The following is a 19,373-nucleotide window of genomic DNA, read 5'->3' on the forward strand; positions in this document are numbered from 1 at the left end:
CCCAGAGCCCCATGGGGTGGTGCTGAGTGGGGTGAGCAGTGTGTGGAGGCTGCCTGGCTCGGCTAATTGGGTGTGACATCACATAAATAAACGGAACAACTCAGTTAGCGCAGGAGGCCGCTGGGCAGGGAATTAACTGGTTTGCATGGCTTTCCACCTGGAGCCCAGATGCCGCCTGTGGCCTTGGAGGGGGCATGTTTCAGAGAGAGGGCAGGGAGACCCACAGCCCTCTTGGAAGGGTGGTTTCTAGAAGTTGTAAACTCCTCCTGTCTTCTGCTAACCCAAGGCTGGGAGCTGCTGCCCTTGCTCTGCTCTGCGTGGAGTCTGGGCCGAAGGCAGCAGCTGCGGCGTGCTTCCTGGGGAGCCGGGGGAGCCCCACAGGGGAGCACCCCAGGCGCCGGGCACTTTGCCAGGTGCCGAATAAGCCTAATCTTGTTTAATCCTCCCCAGAGCCTTGCGCCCGAGTGCTTCGTTGCTGCTTGCTTGCCCTCTTCCTCCCCTTCAGCTTGTCCTCTCCCTTTCCTTCCGTGAAGGGAAGATGTTCTCCTTCGCCTCCTTTGCTTGCATCCCTTTTTAAACCTTGGCCTTGCACAAACACATTGTAGCAATAGCCATGGAGCCTTAAGTGAAAGATACAGAAATCCCCAGAGCAGGCCACGGTCCGTCACCCATTTTACAGATGGGGCAGCTGAAGCTCCGAGAGGTGAGGGGCCCAGCCCAGGTCAGCAGCTGGGAGGTGAAGGCAGTGTGGCCCCAGGTGTCTGCTCACAGGATGTCCCACAGCCACACTTCACCCCACCCCCCGTCTGGGACCTGGCTGCACATGCTACAGATCGGGGTAGAGCTACTGCCCTGGGACGGCCACCGCTCCCCTCGTCTCTCCTGGCACCCAGGCCACAGGGGCCTCAGGAGAGGGCACCCCGTTTGTCTCTGGCCTGCACTCCAACCCATGTGACACCTCGTGTTTCCAGATGTGCTCCTTGATCCAGATGCATCATGGCTGTGATCCAAACAGGAAAAGGGACGATTCTGTCCATTTCACAGTTGATGAAAGTCAAGCCCAGGTTTCACTCAGTGAGCTGCAAGCTGAGCAGGGATGAGAACCCAGGTGCCCTGGCTCCAGCCCAGGACTCTTTGCCTTTCTTCATGGAGGCCCAGTGCCCCTCCTGCCACTTCCCCATCTAGCCTGGCATCAGCTCCCTGCTTCTCCATCCACATGGCTGAGCCGGGTAGAGGGTAGTGGGTTGGCCCATTCCCCTCTTCTCTTTGCCAGGCGCACTTGTCCTTGTTGGTCCAAGCTCCCAGGGCCCTGGGCCCAGCCTGGAATGCAGGCATCCATCCCTGAACACCTACTAGCGCCAGGCCTCAGCAGGGCAACAGGACAACCCAGCCAAGGCCGGAGGGAGCCCATGGGGATGTTGGTGCCCCAGCCAGTCACTCGAAGCCCCGTTGCTGACCCATAAAGAATGAGACAGGAGTGTTGGGAGAATTCAGTGAGGTTGGGAATGAGTGAGAAAATGTATTTTAAACTGTAAAGGGCAGTGCGCACACTGAGTTTTAGTGCTTCCCCAAAGCTATGGGCATAGGCCCTAAGAGGGGACCCCCTCCTGGCCCCGAGGAGGGAGAGTAGGAGCAGCCCTGAGCCATGAAGCATCTGTTCTTCCCTGGGCTCCTCCCCCACCACGGAACAGAGCCACTGAGCCTGGGGTTACAGCCACCTAAGCATGGGTCTTCCCGCCCCCTGCCCAAGAGGAGTGTGATGCCCTGATGGGTATGCATGGCTCCACTTGGCATGGCAGGGTACAGCCCTCCATCCCTGGACTCACACTGGGGTCTCAGATCTTGAGGTTGAGGACAGGGTGTGGTAAGGGAGGTACTTAGGGTACAAAATTTAAGGAGGTACTCAAAATTTAAGGGTTATGCATGTGCACAGTCAACCCTGAGATCTAGAGCCTCTTTAAATTCTGCATTCTGGACACCTCACTTGCCTCACCCTAGTCCTGGCCCTGCTGGGAGCCCAGAGACAGAAGAAGGGGTTGCCTGTCCCATGGACCAGACCCCAATGTCTGCTTGGGGAGAGCATGGAGTATCGTGGAACCCCAGGGGCACTCAGGTAGGTGGGCAGGGTCAGAGTCTTCTGTGGAGGAACCAGGCTTCCAGCTCCCCTTGGGACTTGGTGAGTTAGTACACCACTCCCTCTCCCTGAGGCCAGGGGCCCTCCGGAGGCCTATGGGAGCTTGTATCCCTCCCTGTAGGAGGCTAGAATGAGCTCCCAAAATACTCATGCCCTCCCCGCCAGCACCCCTGTGTCCACTACTTGGGCACGGTTGCGTGGCACAACCACCCTGGCCCCAGCCATGTGTCCACATTGCCCTGCAGGTCCCATACCTGGGTCCCAACTCTGCCCCTCACCTGCTGTGACCCTGGGCAAGGCATTCACCTCCTAGACTCAGTGCCATAGTCAACCTGGCCCAGGAAGGCATGAATAGGTATTAAGGAATGACGGGGTGGACATAGGAGCACCCCACCTCCCAAATTATCCCTGTGCATCCTGGTCAGAAGACAAATCTGTAGGCCCAGGCACTAACCCACTGCAATCAAGTTAATTCTGACTCATAGTGACTATCGGACAGAGTAGAACTGTACTACGTGGTTTCCAAGGAGCGGCTGGTGGATTTGAGCTGCTAGACCTTTTGGTTAGCAGCCAAGCTCTTAAACACTGCACCACCATGGCACTAGGCACTAAAAAAAACTAGGCACCATAATTCAGCCTCTCTTGATCCAGGCTCCTGAGTCCGACTGGGTCTAGGTAATCTGGGCCTGAGGAGCTGGGGGTGCTGACCACACACACCAGACCACAATATGGCGATGACCTGAGCACGTGACCATAGTCTCATCTGCCAGCTGGGCTTGACCCCCTGGACCCCAGCCTGCTGGGCTATGGGAGAGCTTGCCCTGAAGCCAGACCTGGTGGGAGCCCAGACCTGGGCTTTGACAGCGGTGGGGAGGTGAAGGAGGGGTGTCCTCATTAGGAAGGAATCTCTAGAGTCAGCCTATCCTGGGTCAGGGAGAGCCAGCCCTGATATACAGAAGCCCTGATGTACGGAAGCCCTGATGTATGGAAGCTAGGTGTCCCCCTCCAGAACCCTACAGACTTCCCGTCCACGCGGCATCCGGAAGACACTTTCATATCTAATGTCACCACCCTTCCCTAGCTTTGCACTGGGGCTGCTAATCCCTACCCTGCTCTGTTGGGATGAGAGTGGGGGAAACACAGAGGAAAGGTGGATGAGACAGAGTTTGGGACAGTTCCTAAACGCTAGCCTGCCCCTTTGGCCCTTTCTGGGAGTCTCTTCCCCGGCGGGGCCTGGGGTCTTCTCTGCCCCAGACCAGATGTACTAGTCTTCCCCAGTGGGGCCTGGGGTCTTCCCTGTCCCAGACCCTGCCTGCTAGTCTGGCTAACCCCATTCCTGGAGCCTCATGCTGTCTCCTTCTTTCCACAGCACTTACAGAATCCCGCCAACTTCCACAATGCCGCCACTGAGCTGCTGGACTGGTGTGGGGACCCACGAGCCTTCCAGCGGCCCTTCGAGCAGAGCCTGATGGGCTGTCTCACGGTGGGTCCACACCTCCCCTTCTGTGCTCACAGCTGGGAAGGCAGCCACAGCTTAGCATGCCTGTGCGGGTGTTGGGGAGGCCGCCACGTAATGGGGGGACCAGAGATGGGGAGACGCTGGTGGGCTGGAGGCGATGGTCTTTCTGTATGTATCCCCCTGCACATACACACCCTCAGGGAACCTGGGTCTGATGGGAACACATAGTCCCATGGATTCTGTCGGCTCCCCATACTTGAGAAGAAAGACACGGGGCCTGCTCTGGGAGAGCTCTAAGTCTGATGGGTGTAAGTGTCCCATCGTGAGCAAAGCAGACAGACTCTTGAAGGGTTTTCAATCATCTTTTAATCCAGTCATTCATTCATTCATTTAAGTGAACATTTGTGAGCCCTGTCTGTAGTCATCCATCCATCCCTCTATCCATTTTTACAGGCACTTACTGACCCCCATCCGTTCATCTCTTTAAGTAAATATTCATTGATCTCTCATTTACCACGTACAGTCCCCTCTGCTAAGTCCTGGGACCAAAGATGAGCAGGACTTTCCCAAGCCTGCTTCCCTCTTTGGTAGGAGAAACAGATGCAGAGAGTGATGACACAAAATTGTTTACCAGGTAAAGGCAGCACAGAGAAGGGGATAATTAACTGCCTGGGAGTTGGTGTGGGTCACGGAAAACTGAAAAAAGGAGCCACTTATACGTATATAGCAGTTTACCAAGCAGCTGAAGATAGCAGGAGTGTTCTAAGCATGTGGAACAGCATATGCAAAGGCCTGGATGTACAACAGAAGCTAGATGGTCTAGGAGCCAAGCTGGGCAGAGGCCGGGCCCAGAACTTGTGGCACGATTTGCCAGGCTAAAGAGCTTGCTGGCTGGCAGAGCCACATGGAAGGAGCTTGCTTGCGAACATCCCCAGCCACGTGGCCTGTATCCCAATGTGCAGCAGATACTCAGTGGCCAGTGAGGCAGTTCCTCAGAGGGCTGTGAGTCAGCTTTCAAGAGAAGGTGGGTAAACAGATTGCTGGGGAGCGTGGTGACCCAAGGCTGGGAGAGCGGGAACAGTGGGCATAAAACCCAGGGGCACCATGTTCCCCATGAAGCTCCAGACAGGAGGGGGGCCAAAGACCCAGTGGCCCTGGCCTGGAATGAAAGGAACAGTGACTGTACACGGGCTGTCCTTATGAAGCGCCTCTGTGTGCCTGACACTGGGTTGGCCACACTGTCTATGCATCTCATTGACCCCTCACACCCACTCTCTGGGGTTGGCCCTGCCATCTTCCCATTTTATAGACCAGGAAACTGAGACTTGGTGTAACTGACATCCAGGGTCACACGGCCAGTTGGAATTGAGCCAGGACATCAAGCTGAGATATGGATGCTTCTAGAGGGGATGCTCTTGGCCATTAGGGGTGCTCAAAGCAGCACCCAGACCAGGCAGGTGCAGCCACGACCTCCTCAGGGCTCCTCTGCTTATCAGAAGCCAGTACCATCTGGTTCCCTCAGGGCCGCCCAGCCAAATCAGGCGGCTGCCTGTACCGCCCAGGCCTCCTCATCCTTCAGCCCACTGGGCTCCCCATCCAACCCCCCTAATCCTCTTTATGAGGATCCTGGTGCAGGCTAAGACCTGTGAGCAGGGACAGATGCTGCCAGAAGCCCCTCACCCCACCTTAGCCACTGGCAGTCATAGGAGAAGGAGAAGGTGGGAGTCACACATGGTTCATGGCTAGACAGGTGGCCATGAGCCCCCAGCTCACTGCTCTGGGCCTGGCCTTGCCAGGGGTGTAGAGACTCAGGGGTGTTGAGTCAGACAATGGCCCTGGCCAGGATGGATGGAGAGGTGGACATGGGATGACCGATAGCTGGCCCTGCCCCACCCAGCCATTCATTCATTCAACAAACATTCACTGAGTCCCTGCTGTGGGCCAGGCCCTGTGCTCGGTGCTGGGGGTAGCACAGTGAACAAGACAGACCACACTCAAGTGTCAGTGGCAAACGCTGGCAATACACACATAAAGGAGTAAATAAAAACATACAATGGGACCCTGTGAGAGGGAGTGACTGGGCAGAGGGCTCAGGGAAAGCGTCCCTGAGAAGGTGACCTGGTAGCTGAGACCCAAATGGCAGGGAGAAGTCAGCTGTGGCGGGGGGGGGATGGGGGGTGCTGTGAGAGGGAACTGCCCATGCAAAGGCTCTGAGGCTTGGTTTGTTCAAGGAACAGAAAGATGGCTTAGGTAGCTGGAGCACAGGAGAAGGTGAGGAGCAGGAGATACAGGTACAGTTAAGACAGGGCCAGCAGGCCAGGCAGAGGAGAGTTTGGATGTTATCTGAAGAGTGATGGGCCTGCAGGCCAAGCAGAGGAGAGTCTGGATGTTATCTGAAGGGTGATGGGGAGCCCTTGAAGGGTCTTAAGCAGCAGAGTGATGGTATAAGATTTGCGTGATGACAGGAGCTTAGAAGGGAAGTGTCTTCAGAGGGTAGGATGGGGGAATTATAGAGGGCTTCCAGGTGGAAGGAACCTGTGGGCTCTTTGTGCCCAGAGGGGAAACTGGATCAGGCACAGTGCCTGCTCTCCTGGGCCTCTCTGCATTGCCCCCACCCCTCTGGCCTGCCTCTTAGCCACCTACAAGCCACAGCCACTGAGGCCTGAGTCAGAATGTCCCTTGGAGCTCAGCGGACCCAGCTGTGGGAAGGGGGTGTCATAGAAGACACTCACAGCGTCCAAGGCATTTTCCTGGGCACTGTCTCCTTGGATCCTTGCAAAATCCCTGTGAGGCAGGCAGGGAAGGGATCGTGACCTCCGTTTTACAGACAAGGCAACTGAGAGAGGGCGACAGTGGGCCCCAGTCCCAGGCCGGTTCTGCTGACCCCACTGGAGTCCTGGACACCCCCAGCCTTGCCACATGGGGATCCTGACCCCCACCCCCACCCCCGTCCAAGTGGCAGCCCTGGGTTGCCGCATTCCCCAGAGTGACCTCTGGGAGCAAATTCCAAATTCCTCTGGATCCAGCTTACTTTAGGGATGTAAATTAAAAACCACTTAGCTTCAGGCAGCAAATGGACACCTTTTTACCATACCAGCTTCTAAGCGGCTCAGGCACCATTAGAGCGAGGCTCCCAGGCTCTAGACTCTGCCAGCCATCCCCCGCTCCACCTCCCACTCTGGCTCCAGGACGAAGCTCAGGAGCTCCGTTGCCCTCCCCAGGGGCAGCAGCGCTGGGCCACCGTTGCCTTTCAGGACCAGGTTCTGCCGACTTGCTCCCCGCCCCCTCCCTTAGCCGAGTGGCTCCGTAGAAATCAGGCCCTTCTAGACCTTACTCCTTCTTCCTCCTCTGAGGCAGAACATACTTGATAAGTGGAAGGAACAGAAGGAGGGCGAAGGGGTCCAAGCATGGGGGGGAGGTACAGGAGAGAAGGTCAGAGAGAAGCAGAAACCAGTTATCAACACGTCCTCCCCCACCCCCCACCCCCGCCCTTTCCCGGTGAGGGGATTTCCGGCAGCCTCAAACCATGTGCTGCTGGAGCCGTGGGTATACACTCACAGCATTCACTGAGCAGCACCCAAGTGCCTGTCATCCTTGCACAGAGGGCGTTTTGGGCCACTTCACAGATGAGGAAACTGAGGCTCAGGGGGTTAAGTCACTTGAGTGACGTGAAACAGCCAGTAAGTGGCAGAACCACAGTCTAGTCTCTGTCTGACCCCAAAGCAGCAGCAACAACAGCAGCGAGTACCTTGTCACTGTGCCCACCCTCGTGCTGAGTGTGGTGGCAAGTATGGAACGAGGGGCTCCGGGTGGTATGGCTGTGGAGAGAGAGCCCAAACACGGGGGACAGCCAGAGCCCATTACACACGATGCTGGAGATGGGGGCGTGCTCACCCCTGTACAGATGGGAGCCCAAGGCTCAGAGAGGTTAAGTGCCTTGCCTTAAGATACACACTGTGAGATGGAGTGCAGGCCCAGGCCCCTGTCAGGAGAAGCAACTCCAGTATTTCCCCAGACCCCCGTCCACTTGCTTCATGGCCAGGCAGCTCCCTACCTTTCAAGGCAACACACTCCCTTTTAGGACTAACAAACTTGCCACATGACCTTGAACCAGCCCCCTTACTCCAGGCTTCAGTGTCTCTCTCTGTGGCATGAGGGGCTGCTCTCCCTGCCTGTCAGGGCCCCCTGACAGGGATCCAGGCCTCTGACAGCGAGACTAGGCAGAAGGCCAGCCTTAGAGCACCTACCTTCTTGGCTGACCAAGCCTGCGGGTCCAGAGCCTCCAGGAGAGGGCAGCAGCGCCCTGGCTGGCTCACCACCACCTTTCTTGAGGAGGAGGCAGGGTCTTCCCACCCAGCCGAACCTTCCCAGAGGGCGCCATACCCTTTGGGGGCGGCAGCAGGCCTCTCCTCCAAACACCCCGTCTGCTCAGTCAGACCCCACCTCACAGGACTCCCCTGGGGTCCTCAGGCTGGGCCAGAGGGAGGGGGAACAGCACATGAGCCCCCTGTAGGATTACAGGGTCCAGCTCAGCTTGCTCTGCCACACCGGTGCTCTGTGACCTCGAGCAAGGCCCAGCCCTCTGGATCTCTGCCTCCTCCTCCATGAAAGGAGGCTGTTGGAACAGATGGCCCTTCAGCCCAAGCTGCTCTGAACGCTGGGGTTCAGGATGAGAACCCCTGCTCCTCTGTCCGGCTGGGCCGAAGCCACGGGGCAGCCCTTGCTGGCCAGCACACCTACACCAGGCCCCTCTTGCTCAATTTAGCTAGTATTTTCCTTAAACCAGAGTGACAGGCTTAGCCAGTGTTGGCCAAACAGAAGGACCTTTGCCTTCCTGCCTTCAGCCCAGGGCCTGAGGGTTCTCTGTGCCGGTTGGGAGTTATAACTTTAACCCTTCGTGGTCTGAGCAAGAGCCCAGACTTCAAGCCGCAGTGCCTGGATCAAATCCTGGCTGGGCCACTGGCAAGCTTTGTCACCTTGGGCTGTTATTCCTCCTCAGCGCCCTCATCTGTAAAACAGAGATCATGCCTGCCTCACAGAGCTGTGGTGACGATTCAGTGCGTTATTACATACCGGGCGTTCACTTGGCCCTTAGTACCTGGGAGCCAACGTTTTTAGTACACTATCCGTGTGCCTCGACATTTCCCAGACAGCAGCCTTACTGAGGCACCAGTCTATACAAACCTGTCTGTGCCCCTTGCCTGTGCCCACCCCAAGGCCCTCCTACCAAGCAAGGGTGCACTGTCATCAACATCTCAGCAGCAGTAGTCCCTCCCCGGGACCCTCCTCCCCACTCTCCAAAGAGTGTCTGTCTGCAGACTTGGAATGATCAACAGGCCATAAAGAGTTAGGGACGTTGGTTTTTCTACTTGGACAATGAGACCAACGGTGAGGATGCCCTGCCTGGGGTGGCCCAGAGATTCTGGAATGTGGTGTGTATTGGCAGAGGGTAGGCATACCGCTAGGTAAGAGGGCCAGATAGAGCCAGGGGAGAACAGAAGACTTCTGTACCGGAGGCTTCTGTTTGAACTGAGCTAATACGCTAATCTAGAAAAGTCCTTTTCCTTCCCGGCCTGGCTCAGCCATTAGCCCTGCACAGAGAATTCCCAGAAGGCAGGGTGGTGGGGCCCCAGGGTCCTGGGAAGGGGGATCCATTGGCCCGTCCTTGGTGCAGCGTGACCCTCTCCTTGTCCTCAAGTGTCCATGTTTTTTAAAATGAAGAGGGTTAGCCTAGGTTAGTTTTCCCATCGCCTTTAGCCCAGCCCTTGTAGTGAACCCCAAAAATATAAAGCAGATAATGTAGGACACTTCCAATGGACATAGGGCCAGGCCAGCCCCACGGCAGCCTGAGGCCCCTCCCAGGCCCTCTGTCGCCCCGAGTGCCTCAGGAGCAGGCGGTCTCTTAAGGGCTTGTGGACTGTCTGAGTTTTTTCTTCCCAGAGAACAAGCCCGCGTGTCTGGGAGCACTCCCCTTCCCAGTCAGCCATAGCCGCCCCAGCTGCTGTCTGAACTGACTCCATCTCCAAGGTCCTTCCTTCTTAATAAGGAAACCTAATTTTGCTGCCGTTGACGAGGAAGGCGGGCGGGCGCAAGCAGGCCTGGCAGCCTGGGAACACCTGGGAGGGCCAAGAAGGCACGGGAGTGGGGGCAGGTGGGCATGAACCTGCAGAGCCTTCTTGGGGCCCAGGAGTACCTCGCCCCCCACCCTTCCAGCCCCCACTTCTGACATTCACAAGGGGGTGGTGGGACCTTCAAGCTGCAGATACACGGCTGCTGACAAACTTCCACCGATGCACTGACTCTGTGCTAGGCCCCCTACTTGGCTCTGGAGACAGACATCAGGCTGGCCACGACAGCGTCCTGCGGTTTCTGGGCAAGGGTTTGATGGCTGGGTGCTTGGCACAGAGCTGTGCACTGAGAAACCCCACCCAGACAGCCTCTCCGGTCGGTCCAGGGCAGCCGTGGCCTCAAGTCCCCTGGGAAGCCACGTGTTCTGAAGCAGTGCTGCTGGTGACCTCGACTCCCGAGTCAGGGGCCCTGCATCCGTAACAGGCTCCCGTGTGATGCCGCTGCTGCTGGTTGAGAACATTCTTGGGATTACAAGGGGTAACCCCAGCATGGCGGATGCAGGAGCTCAGGGAAGGATGGGGGAGGGCTGGGGGCTTCCTGGGGCAGGGACTTGGAAGGTGGATTGAAGAACTACTACATTGGTAGAGCAGAGACCCTGGCCTGGGCCGTCCAAAAGATGGTGGTACGAACTTCCTGGGCAGCTTCTAGAAGGTGGCTGCATTTGAGCCCTTGAAAGTGGCAGGGCCTGGACCACCAGACTATATACTCCGTGGGAGCAGGGAGCAGGATTCCAGTGCTGGGCAAGGAGGAAGTGCTTATCAGTGTTTACTGAGTGACAGAATGAGGCACAGTTTGAATCCCAGCTCAGCCTGATCCAGGGACCTGCCTTAGCCTGGCCCCTTCACCTGCCCCACCTGTAAAATGGGCACATTGGTTCATTCAGCCAGGCTCACAGGCCTTGCTTGGGCAGTGACTCACCCCTGGCCTTCCTCTCCCTCTCCCTGTCAGGTTGTCAGCCGGGTGGCAGCCCAGCAAGGGTTCGACCTGGACCTGGGCTACAGACTGCTGGCTGTGTGTGCCGCAAACCGAGACAAGTTCACTCCGAAGTCTGCCGGTAGGTGTCCGTTTCGGGGCTTCTCAGATGTCACCAGGAGGTGGGGAGGGGAACCACGATGTATCTGGGACTGGCTGCCCTGCTCTGCCTCATGGCATCTGGGTTTATCCAGGTTTCTCCAGGGAAGAACAGCTCATCCACCAGGCTCTGGAGCCCACGGACGGGGCAGGAGCCTCAGGGCACACAAGGCCTTGTCCCTGCACCTGCTCCCAGGGAGTATTCTTGCCCTGGGAGGGAGCACCTCAGGGCTACCCATGAACCCGAGGCATACTGCACCCCAACAACAGACACTGTGTTGAACACAGGACATGCACCATCTCATTTAATCACCCCAAGGACCCCTTGGCATAAGTGCTGTGATCATCTCCATTTTACAGATGGGGAAACTGAGGCTCAGAGAAGCTTAGAGATTTCCCAAGGTCACATAGCTGGAGACTGGCAGAGCTGTAATTTAAGCCCTAGACCTGTATTCTAGAACCATCGTTCTTAACCCTTACACTCCATTTTATTCATTCATTCAAAAAATCTTTTATTTAAAATAAAACACAAAATTAAAAATAAAAATGAATCAGTACATTCAGGGCCCCTGAAAGCCTGCTGTGCGTAATAGTCTCTGGTGAAACCTTGTCACTGCACGGGGCCTCCTGACCCTGCTCTTAGCGGGCGCCACAGAAAGTGCCGGGCTGCGCTCTGTCCTCATAGCCTTGCTTAGTCAAGGGTTCAGCACATGCCTTAAGCCACATAGCCCTGAGACAAGCTGGCCCTATCACGTACTGAGTGTGTGGTCTCTGAGCCTCAATTTATCTCCCGAGGAAAGCAAGAAATGATCATGAGACCTACCTTGCAGGGGTGATGGTAACTTCTAGAAATATGTAAAGCGCCCAGCACAGTGTCTGGATGTTGTTAACATTCTCTGTTGAGCCAGAACAAGTCGTTGAAAAAGAAGAGAAAAAGCGATTGTTTCCTTTCTGCAACAGCAAAACAGATGTTTTCGCTGAATTCATTAGTCGGTTCGTTGGCGTGTATACAGAAACCAAAAAAAACCCAAGCTCATTGCTCTGGAGCCGATTCCTACTGATGGCGACCTCACGTGTTACAGAGCAGAGCTGTGCTCTATAGGGTTTTCTTGGCTGTCAACTTTATGGAACCACATTGCCAGGCATTTCTTCCTCTGTGCCCCTTGGTGGGTTTAAACCACCAACCTTTTAGTTAGTAGTTAAGTGAAAACCATTTACGCCACCCAGGGACCACGTATACAGAAGAAAACATTTAAAGGCCATCTCACAACATGTGGTCATAAATCCTCTGAACCCGTCCTCTCTCGTACGTGGGTTTATGCCCCCTTCCGTGTAGCTCTCAGTCCTGCATTTGGGTTATAGCTAATTATAGAAGGGTGTGTGACAGTGTCATTATCCAGTAGCTACCAGGAGAACCTTGACGGGAACAGCGTGTGTTGGGATCTTGCTATTTTATTGAACTATTTGCCAGGAAATGGACTTCTATTCCTGATGACATCTGCAGTTTTAATAGTAACTGAAGTAAATACAATTTTGATAAGGTAAAAATCACTACTTTTTTAAGGCAACATGGATATGCATAGAATATACCTTGTTGAGTACTGCTCGGCGCAGGCTCCGGACCAGGACTGAGGTTATCATGGGGGGCAGAACAGACAAGGCTCTCTGTCTGAAGAAAGTCAGGCTAGGGCAGGGGCTGGTGAACTTCTCCTGTAAAGGGCCAGATGGTAAATATGTTAGGCCTTGTAGGCCGTGCAAAAGCAGCCATAGACAATACGTAAATGAATGAGCGTGGAAGTGTTCCTTCTAATAAACCTTTGCTTATGATAACGGCCAGTGGGCCGTGGTCTGCAGACCCCTGGTCTATAGGGAAGAAAAAAAGGACTGATCAAATAGTCCCAGGCATGTGTGTGTGTGTGTGTAAATTCACACTCTGATATATATCATGAAGGAAAGGTCAAGGATGCCGTGACAGTGTTAGGGGCCAGGCCAGTCTGGGGCAGGCGAAGGTTTCCCCAGAACCGAAAGGATAAGTAAGAGTTGACATCTAAGTTAGCTAGCTCAGCTGTAACACACGTACCACAAATGGGTGGCTTTAATGGACAGGAATTTATTTTCTCACGGTTCAAGAGTCTAGAAGTTTGAACTCAGGGCAAGGCTCTAGGGGGACGTCCTTTGTCTTATTTCAGCTGCTAGTATTCAGCAGTCGTTGGTTTCCTGGGCTTGTAGGTTCATCTGCATTGTTGGCAGGTAGTGTCTGCCTTCCCCCGTTTGTGCAGGCCTGTCTTGGTGTCCATGCTGCTCTTTATGTGACTCAGGAGGGAGCAGCATCTACTTACGCTGGTGTGACCTCAACCAATTGATTCCGTTGCATTAGATTGCACTATGGAAGGTGATTACATCACATTAGATCAGATTATATCCTCAGGTATTAAAAAAAAACAAAAAAACCATTGCCTTTGAGTCGATTCCAACTCATAGTGACCCTATAGAGTGGAACTGCCCATAGGGTTTCCAAGGCTGTAATTTTTACAGAAGCGGACTGCCACATCTTTCTCCTTTGGAGCTGCTGCTGGCGGGGCCGCCTTTTTGGTTAGCAGCTGAAGGCTTAAGCAGGTATCCCTCCACAGGTATAAACCAAAAAACCAAACCCATTGCTGTCAAGTCGATTCCAACTCATAGTGACCCTATAGGACAAGGCAGAACTGCTCCATAGAGTTTCAAAAGAGCACCTGGTGGATTCGAACTGCCAACCTTTTGGTTAGCAGCCGTAGCACTTAACCGCTATGCCATAGGGCTTAAAAATCCAACACATTCTGGGGGGACACATTCAATCCTTAATACTTAAATAGGTAAAGAAAAGGAGGAGGAGCTTCCCAGGTGAAGGGAACAGTGTGTGCAAAGGCCCTGAGGTGAAGGGGAGCATGGCATTTTGGCAGAACTAAGGGATGGACAGTGGTTCTGGAGCCCTAGGCGAGGGACACGTGGGGTGGGGTGAGGCTGGAGGAAGCAGCAGCAGCTGGACACAGAGGACCTGCCTTATTAAAGGTTGCGGTCGTTGTCCTAAGAGAAACGGAACATGAATAAATGCTCATCGTGCAAAGATACCTCTGGCAACGTATGAAAGACAGGTTGTCATGGGGTGCAGTGTGGATGCAGGGGGCCAGGTGGCAGATTGGGGGGCATCAGGTGAGGATGATGGGGGCTTGGACCAGGAAGGCAGGAATAGAATACCCAGAAAGGGATGAATTTGAAGGTTATTTAGGGTGCAAAATCAAGATAGAGAAGGCAAAAAATTGAAAAAGATAGAGGAGGCATAGGTAGGAGCAAAACAAGAGAATGGGCTGGCCCAGGAGCCCAGCTATTCCCAGGTGAATTTGGCTGTCACATGGATTCCTTTATTAGAAGTCAGGCCCTTGTCAGCCCTGACAGTCAAGACTAAACACCTTCCACAGGCTGCCTCTTGAGAATCAGGGGTCTTGTGGCTCCCAGGATCCCCCACATACCCCAACTCGGTCTGTCCTCTGGGAAAGCAGGGGCCAGTCTGAGCAGGAAGGCTTCAGCTGCTCATTTAACTGCCTGATGAAGTGCCTGCCCTGGGGCAGCGGGTGGAGGCCAGGAAAGCTGAGTAGTGAGTCCAGGTTTCAGACCAGCTAGGGCTCGGGCTCCCCTCTCCTGGCCGTGTTGGCACCTCTCGGAGCAGAGACCTTGGCTCTAACGAGGAATTATACACCTGCCTCACAGGCTGCCTGTGAGGATGAGATTCTGTAATCGTAGACATAAGGGGCCCTGCCGATGCCTGGCGCAGAGGGTGCCAAGTACGCATTGCTTCCCAGCCTGCCCTCTCTGCTGGCTGTCTCTTCCCCAGCGTGGCTCCTGTCCTCTCTAAGTCACTGTCCCTGCAGCTATCTGCTGGCTACAGGAACCACACCTCTGGGCACAGCTGTGAGGGCCCTGGCAGCTCAGGCGAGCTCCGTGGTGTGTGGAGTGACCAAACAGGCCACAGCTGGGCCCCCGGCCCTCTCCCGGGGAGGTCTCTGCAGTTCTAGAACGCCTCTCTGTCCTCAGAGCTCCTCCACCAGCCTGGGAGGCTTCTCTGGCCTCCTGCTGCTTTCCGTCTCTCTCTGGGCTTCCAAATAGTCTAAACTTGCTTGTGCAGTTTTTTCCCTGTCAGTCTCTCCTTTTCCTGTCTCTCTGAGGGTCTCTAATGTCTGTTTGTCTCTGACTATCTGTCCATCCCTTTTTCACTGCCTGTGTCCGTGTCTAACACCCTCTTGCTTTCTGTCTTTCTGGGTTTCTCTGTACCTCAGTTTTTCTGTGTGGTATGCACACATGTGTGGTATGTGTGTGTGGCTGTGTGTGTGTTTGTGCCTGGATGCGTGGCTGTGTGTATGTGGCAGTTTGCATGTGTGTGATATATGTATGTGTGCTGTGTTGTGTGTGTGTGGTATGTATGGCTGTGTGTATGTGGCAGTTTGTGTGTGTGTGGTGTGTGTGTGTGTTTTGTATGTGGTGTGTGGTATGCATGGCTGTGTGTATGTGGCAGTTTGTGTGTGGTGTGGTGTGTGTGTGTATGGCTTTGTGTCATATGGTGTGTGTGTGTACGGCTTTGTGTGTGGTGTGTGGTATGTATGGCTGTGTGTGTGTGCCTGTATGTGTGGCTGTGTGTATGTGGCAGTTTGTGTGTGGTGTGGTATGTGTGTGTGTATGGCTTTGTGTGTGGTGTGTGGTATGTATGGCTGTGTGTGTGTGCCTGTATGTGTGGCTGTGTGTATGTGGCAGTTTGTGTGTGGTGTGGTGTGTGTGTGTATGGCTTTGTGTGTGGTGTGTGGCATGCAAGGCTGTGTGTGCCTATATGTGTGGCTGTGTGTACATGGCAGTTTGTGTGTGTGGTATGGTATGTGTGGTGTATGTGTGTGTGGTGTCTGTGTGGCTGGTGTGTGTGGCTGTGTATCTCTCTCACCCTCTCCCCCCTGTCTACCACCCCTTCCCCTCTCCATCTCTCTGTCTGTCTCTCTTGTCAGGAGGCCAAGCTGGGGCCAGACGAGGGGACGATGGGATGAGATCATGCAGGAGACGAGGTGCTTTGTCAGGAGCGATGGCGTTTAGCTGGGCTGCGCGTGCGTCGGTGGGCTCTGGAGCAGGAACTCGGGCCTGGGGGCAGCACTGTGCGGCATGTGTGCTGCATGTGTGAGACAGAGCCGGAGAGCGCGCATGGAGCGTGAGCGCAGACCAGACACTGCAGCAAACCCGCCGCCAAGTCAGCCGTCTCCACGTGGGCCCTCAGATACCCAGCCCCCAGCTCTTTGTTCTGGTGCAGCCTTTAGCCTCTGAGCTGCACACAGGAGCACGCACACCCAGGCGCGCACACAGTCAGGAGCCTCCTCAGCAGGCGGCTCCCCGAGAGGGGGACAGCTGCTCCCTCCACCGACCTCCATGCACAAGGTCACCTGCCCAGCCCCAGCACCTTGACGGCTCCCCTGAGACTGGAGCATGCCCACCCCCACCGCCGTCGCCGCCGCCTGCCAGCCCTCAGCGACTTGACGGGCGGCACCAACATGTCAGCCTCCTCAGCACCAAGGGAGCCCACACCTGCTGACTACGTGGGCACCAGGCCCCAGGCCGTTGCCATGTCTCAGGTCCCCCAGAGCCCTCCATGTGCTGGAGCCATCGCCCATGCATGAAGGACTCTGTCACCTCAGCTGACCCCTCTGAGCTGCCCAGCAGCGCCTTAAAATAATAGATTCAGGAATGTCAGAGCCCAGGGGACGGGGAGCCCAGGAGGACCCACCCCAACTCACTCTGGCAACAGCCAGGGCACCCACTCCCTGCCCCAGTGCCCTTTCTGGCTCCCCAAGACCGGCCAGTGATGGCTCTGGGCTCATCCTGGAGATGAGGGGCCAGTGGCAGAGTGGAGAATGTGAGGGCGTCCCAGGAGAGGTAGGAGCGTAGAGCTGAAGCGAGAGGTCAGGGCTGGAAGAGGCAGCCCTGGAAACCACCTGCAGAAGAGGAGGCTGCCTTCCTTAGGGACGAGTGGGAAGGTGGTTGTCAGACAGACGGCACAGCCCAGCCACCCGGGCTCCACATGGTCCGCACGCTTGCTGAGGTTGGGCTGCTTGGTGGTTTTCAAAAACACCAATAAGTCATTCTTTGGAAGGTTGCACGGCCCAGCCGATGCGCGGCTTCTCTTGAATCGGGAACCTTGGACCTTCACTCCATAAGACTGACTGGGTTGTAGCTTTCCCCACCCCATCTCTTACATCCAGCAATGCCTACCCCGCAGTTGGACTCTCCTGGGCCCCTGTGTACGTTTTTGATTATTACCTCTGTTCTAAGTACACCCTCCTGTCCCAGCTAAGCAGCCTGAGCCTGGGAACAGTGGAAACCCCAGCAGAGTGGACGATTGCTTTGTGTCAACACACAGATGCTTGGTCTGGTTTCTTGGGAGTGCCAAGAGCCTCCGGAGGAGCTGACAGCCTCAGGTTGTGTCAGCAGACCGAGGTAGCAGGGGCTGAGACCAGCCTGGGCCCCCAGCCAGCTTGGGAGGTGAAAAATCAGGAATGTGATAGGCCCCTGCCTCCTTACCCCTCCCAGCTCTGTGGCCAGTGGTCCAGGGGCTGGGGCGAGGCCAGTGTTCTAATACCTTCTCCAGCAAACCCAAGGCTTGGAGAAAGAGAGCCTGACCTGGGGGCCCTGTGGCGTGTGCCCCACCCTTGTCAGAGGGCTGGGATGTAACACAAGGCATTTGAGGCCAGCCTGGCTTTCCCCACCTCTTCTGCCCACGACTCCTTAAGCCAGAGGAGTGCAGGTCATTTGCCATCCGCCCCCCCGCCCCGCCCCCGCCCCCAAGTCTGAAAACAACCCTTCCTCCCACTTGCTGAACAGGGGCTTTCAGACCCCATAGTGGTGGGGACATTTCTGGCCCATCTCTACTTTCTCACCCTCCCCACAGCCTCTGTCTGTCCCCCCTGCCTCTGCCCACCCCAGCCTGCAGCCGCCTTCCCGTCACCAGGAGGACAAATGGCCTCATTCAGGGACGCCCTGCCAGAGCTGTCTCTCCAAGACAAAGCTGTGCGCAGCTCTGCGTGAAAAACTGCTCGTGGCCGCCCGGCACAGACAGGATTGGTGGGTGCAAATTGTAGGGGATTTGTTAGCTGTTGCCAGCTCCCCAGAGACAGCGGACAGGCAGCTCTCGCCCTTGAAATGCCAGGCCACCCTCGAGGCCGGGACACTTCTTCAAGGCCTAGGACAGACATCCTCTTGGACACTGGCCCCCACCCCCAAGTCTGAGCTCAGCAAAGCGGACGTGAGGAGGGACTTGGCTTCCTTCCTCCTGCTGGCGCCTCCCCCACTCCAGGTCAGATCCCGCTGCAGGGGAAGGGCCTGGATTTTATCACCAGGCCCCTGGGAACCAGCTCGCGGCAGCCAGATCTGTTTAATGGACAAAACCTGTTCAGGCGCTTACCTTCCCCCACCTTTACTGCTGTCTGAGAGGCTACTGGGGCTCTTATCAGCACCCCCATTTTATAGAGGGGAAACTGAGGCTCCAGGAGTGAAGAGATAGACTGAAGTCACATGACTTCCTGGTAGCAGGACTTGAACTGCCAGATGGTCAGATCTGGAGCAAAAAGGACTGTCCCTCTTCTGAGTGACCCTGTGAGCAAGTGGGGGAGGTTGTCCTGGGTCAGTGGCCCTGGGGCCCTCCTCTCTCTACCCCGCACCCTGAGGGCTGAGGCCTGGGTCCCTACCACCTGGCTGTGCTCTTAGAGGAGCAGTGCCTTAGGGGCCGAATGAGAGGTTTGTGGCCCCATTATTCCCAGCCTAAGGAATTGGGAGAAGGGACTGTGAAGGCCCCTGGGTGTCAGGAGTGAACAGCAGGGGTGGGGGCAGTGCCACACACAGAAGAGACAGGACAGATTTGAAAACGTCTCCAAGGCCCAGGAAAGAAGGCACTGAGTTTATCTGTGGCCACCCTACAGCCATTAAAAATGTGGTTTTCGAAAGTTCTTATTCTGTGGAGATGCTTAGGATATAATACTCATTTTTTAAAAGGGAAACAAAATGGTATATTCAGTATGATCGCAGCCAGGTGCAAAAACAAAGCAGGCATTTATTTTGGTCCAGGCAGCAACAAACAGAAGGGAACATACCAGAATGTCCATGTATTAATAATGGATCTCTCTGGACCGCGGGAGGGGGCGACCCTGTATTTCCCACAGTTTCTGCAGGGTGCACCATGGCTGTGGTGGGTTTCTTTGGAGTTTGGTTGATTGCTGGCAGTGGGGAGGAAAGGTGAGAGAGCCCTTGTCTCCCGGCTGGCTCAGCAGTTCCCGTGAGCCCCCAAGGGATAGGCCTCTGCTTGTCAGGGAGGCTACTCTTCCTGTCTCCCTCTCATCTGTGGGATTAGCTCATCGCTGGCTCCCCCACAGAGCCGGTTGTGTAAGGACAGGGCTGCCTGGGGCCCAGCTGGTAGATCTCTGCTTCCCAGCCCATCCAAATAAGGGGGAGCAGGAGGAGGACACCAGCCTTGGTGGGGAGGCCTGGGAACTGGGACCCTGACAGATGTGTAGGCCATCTCTT

At 55.6% G+C, this 19,373-nt stretch overlaps 1 protein-coding gene across 8 annotated transcripts in view; it reads left to right on the forward strand.

The window, feature by feature from the left end:
* The window catches only part of ZMIZ1 (zinc finger MIZ-type containing 1), a 257,806-nt gene that overhangs the window by 140,722 nt on the left and 97,711 nt on the right, over positions 1–19,373 (forward strand). For all 8 annotated transcript variants that reach the window (XM_064269791.1, XM_064269786.1, XM_064269785.1 and 5 more), the window contains 2 exons: positions 3,504–3,617; positions 10,671–10,776. In XM_064269791.1, the coding sequence (XP_064125861.1) occupies positions 3,504–3,617; positions 10,671–10,776 (220 nt within the window). The remainder of the gene's footprint in view (positions 1–3,503; positions 3,618–10,670; positions 10,777–19,373) is intronic.

This window comes from Loxodonta africana, chromosome 16 (genome assembly GCF_030014295.1).
Source record: "Loxodonta africana isolate mLoxAfr1 chromosome 16, mLoxAfr1.hap2, whole genome shotgun sequence".
In the NCBI taxonomy this organism is placed as follows: Eukaryota; Metazoa; Chordata; class Mammalia; order Proboscidea; family Elephantidae; genus Loxodonta; species Loxodonta africana.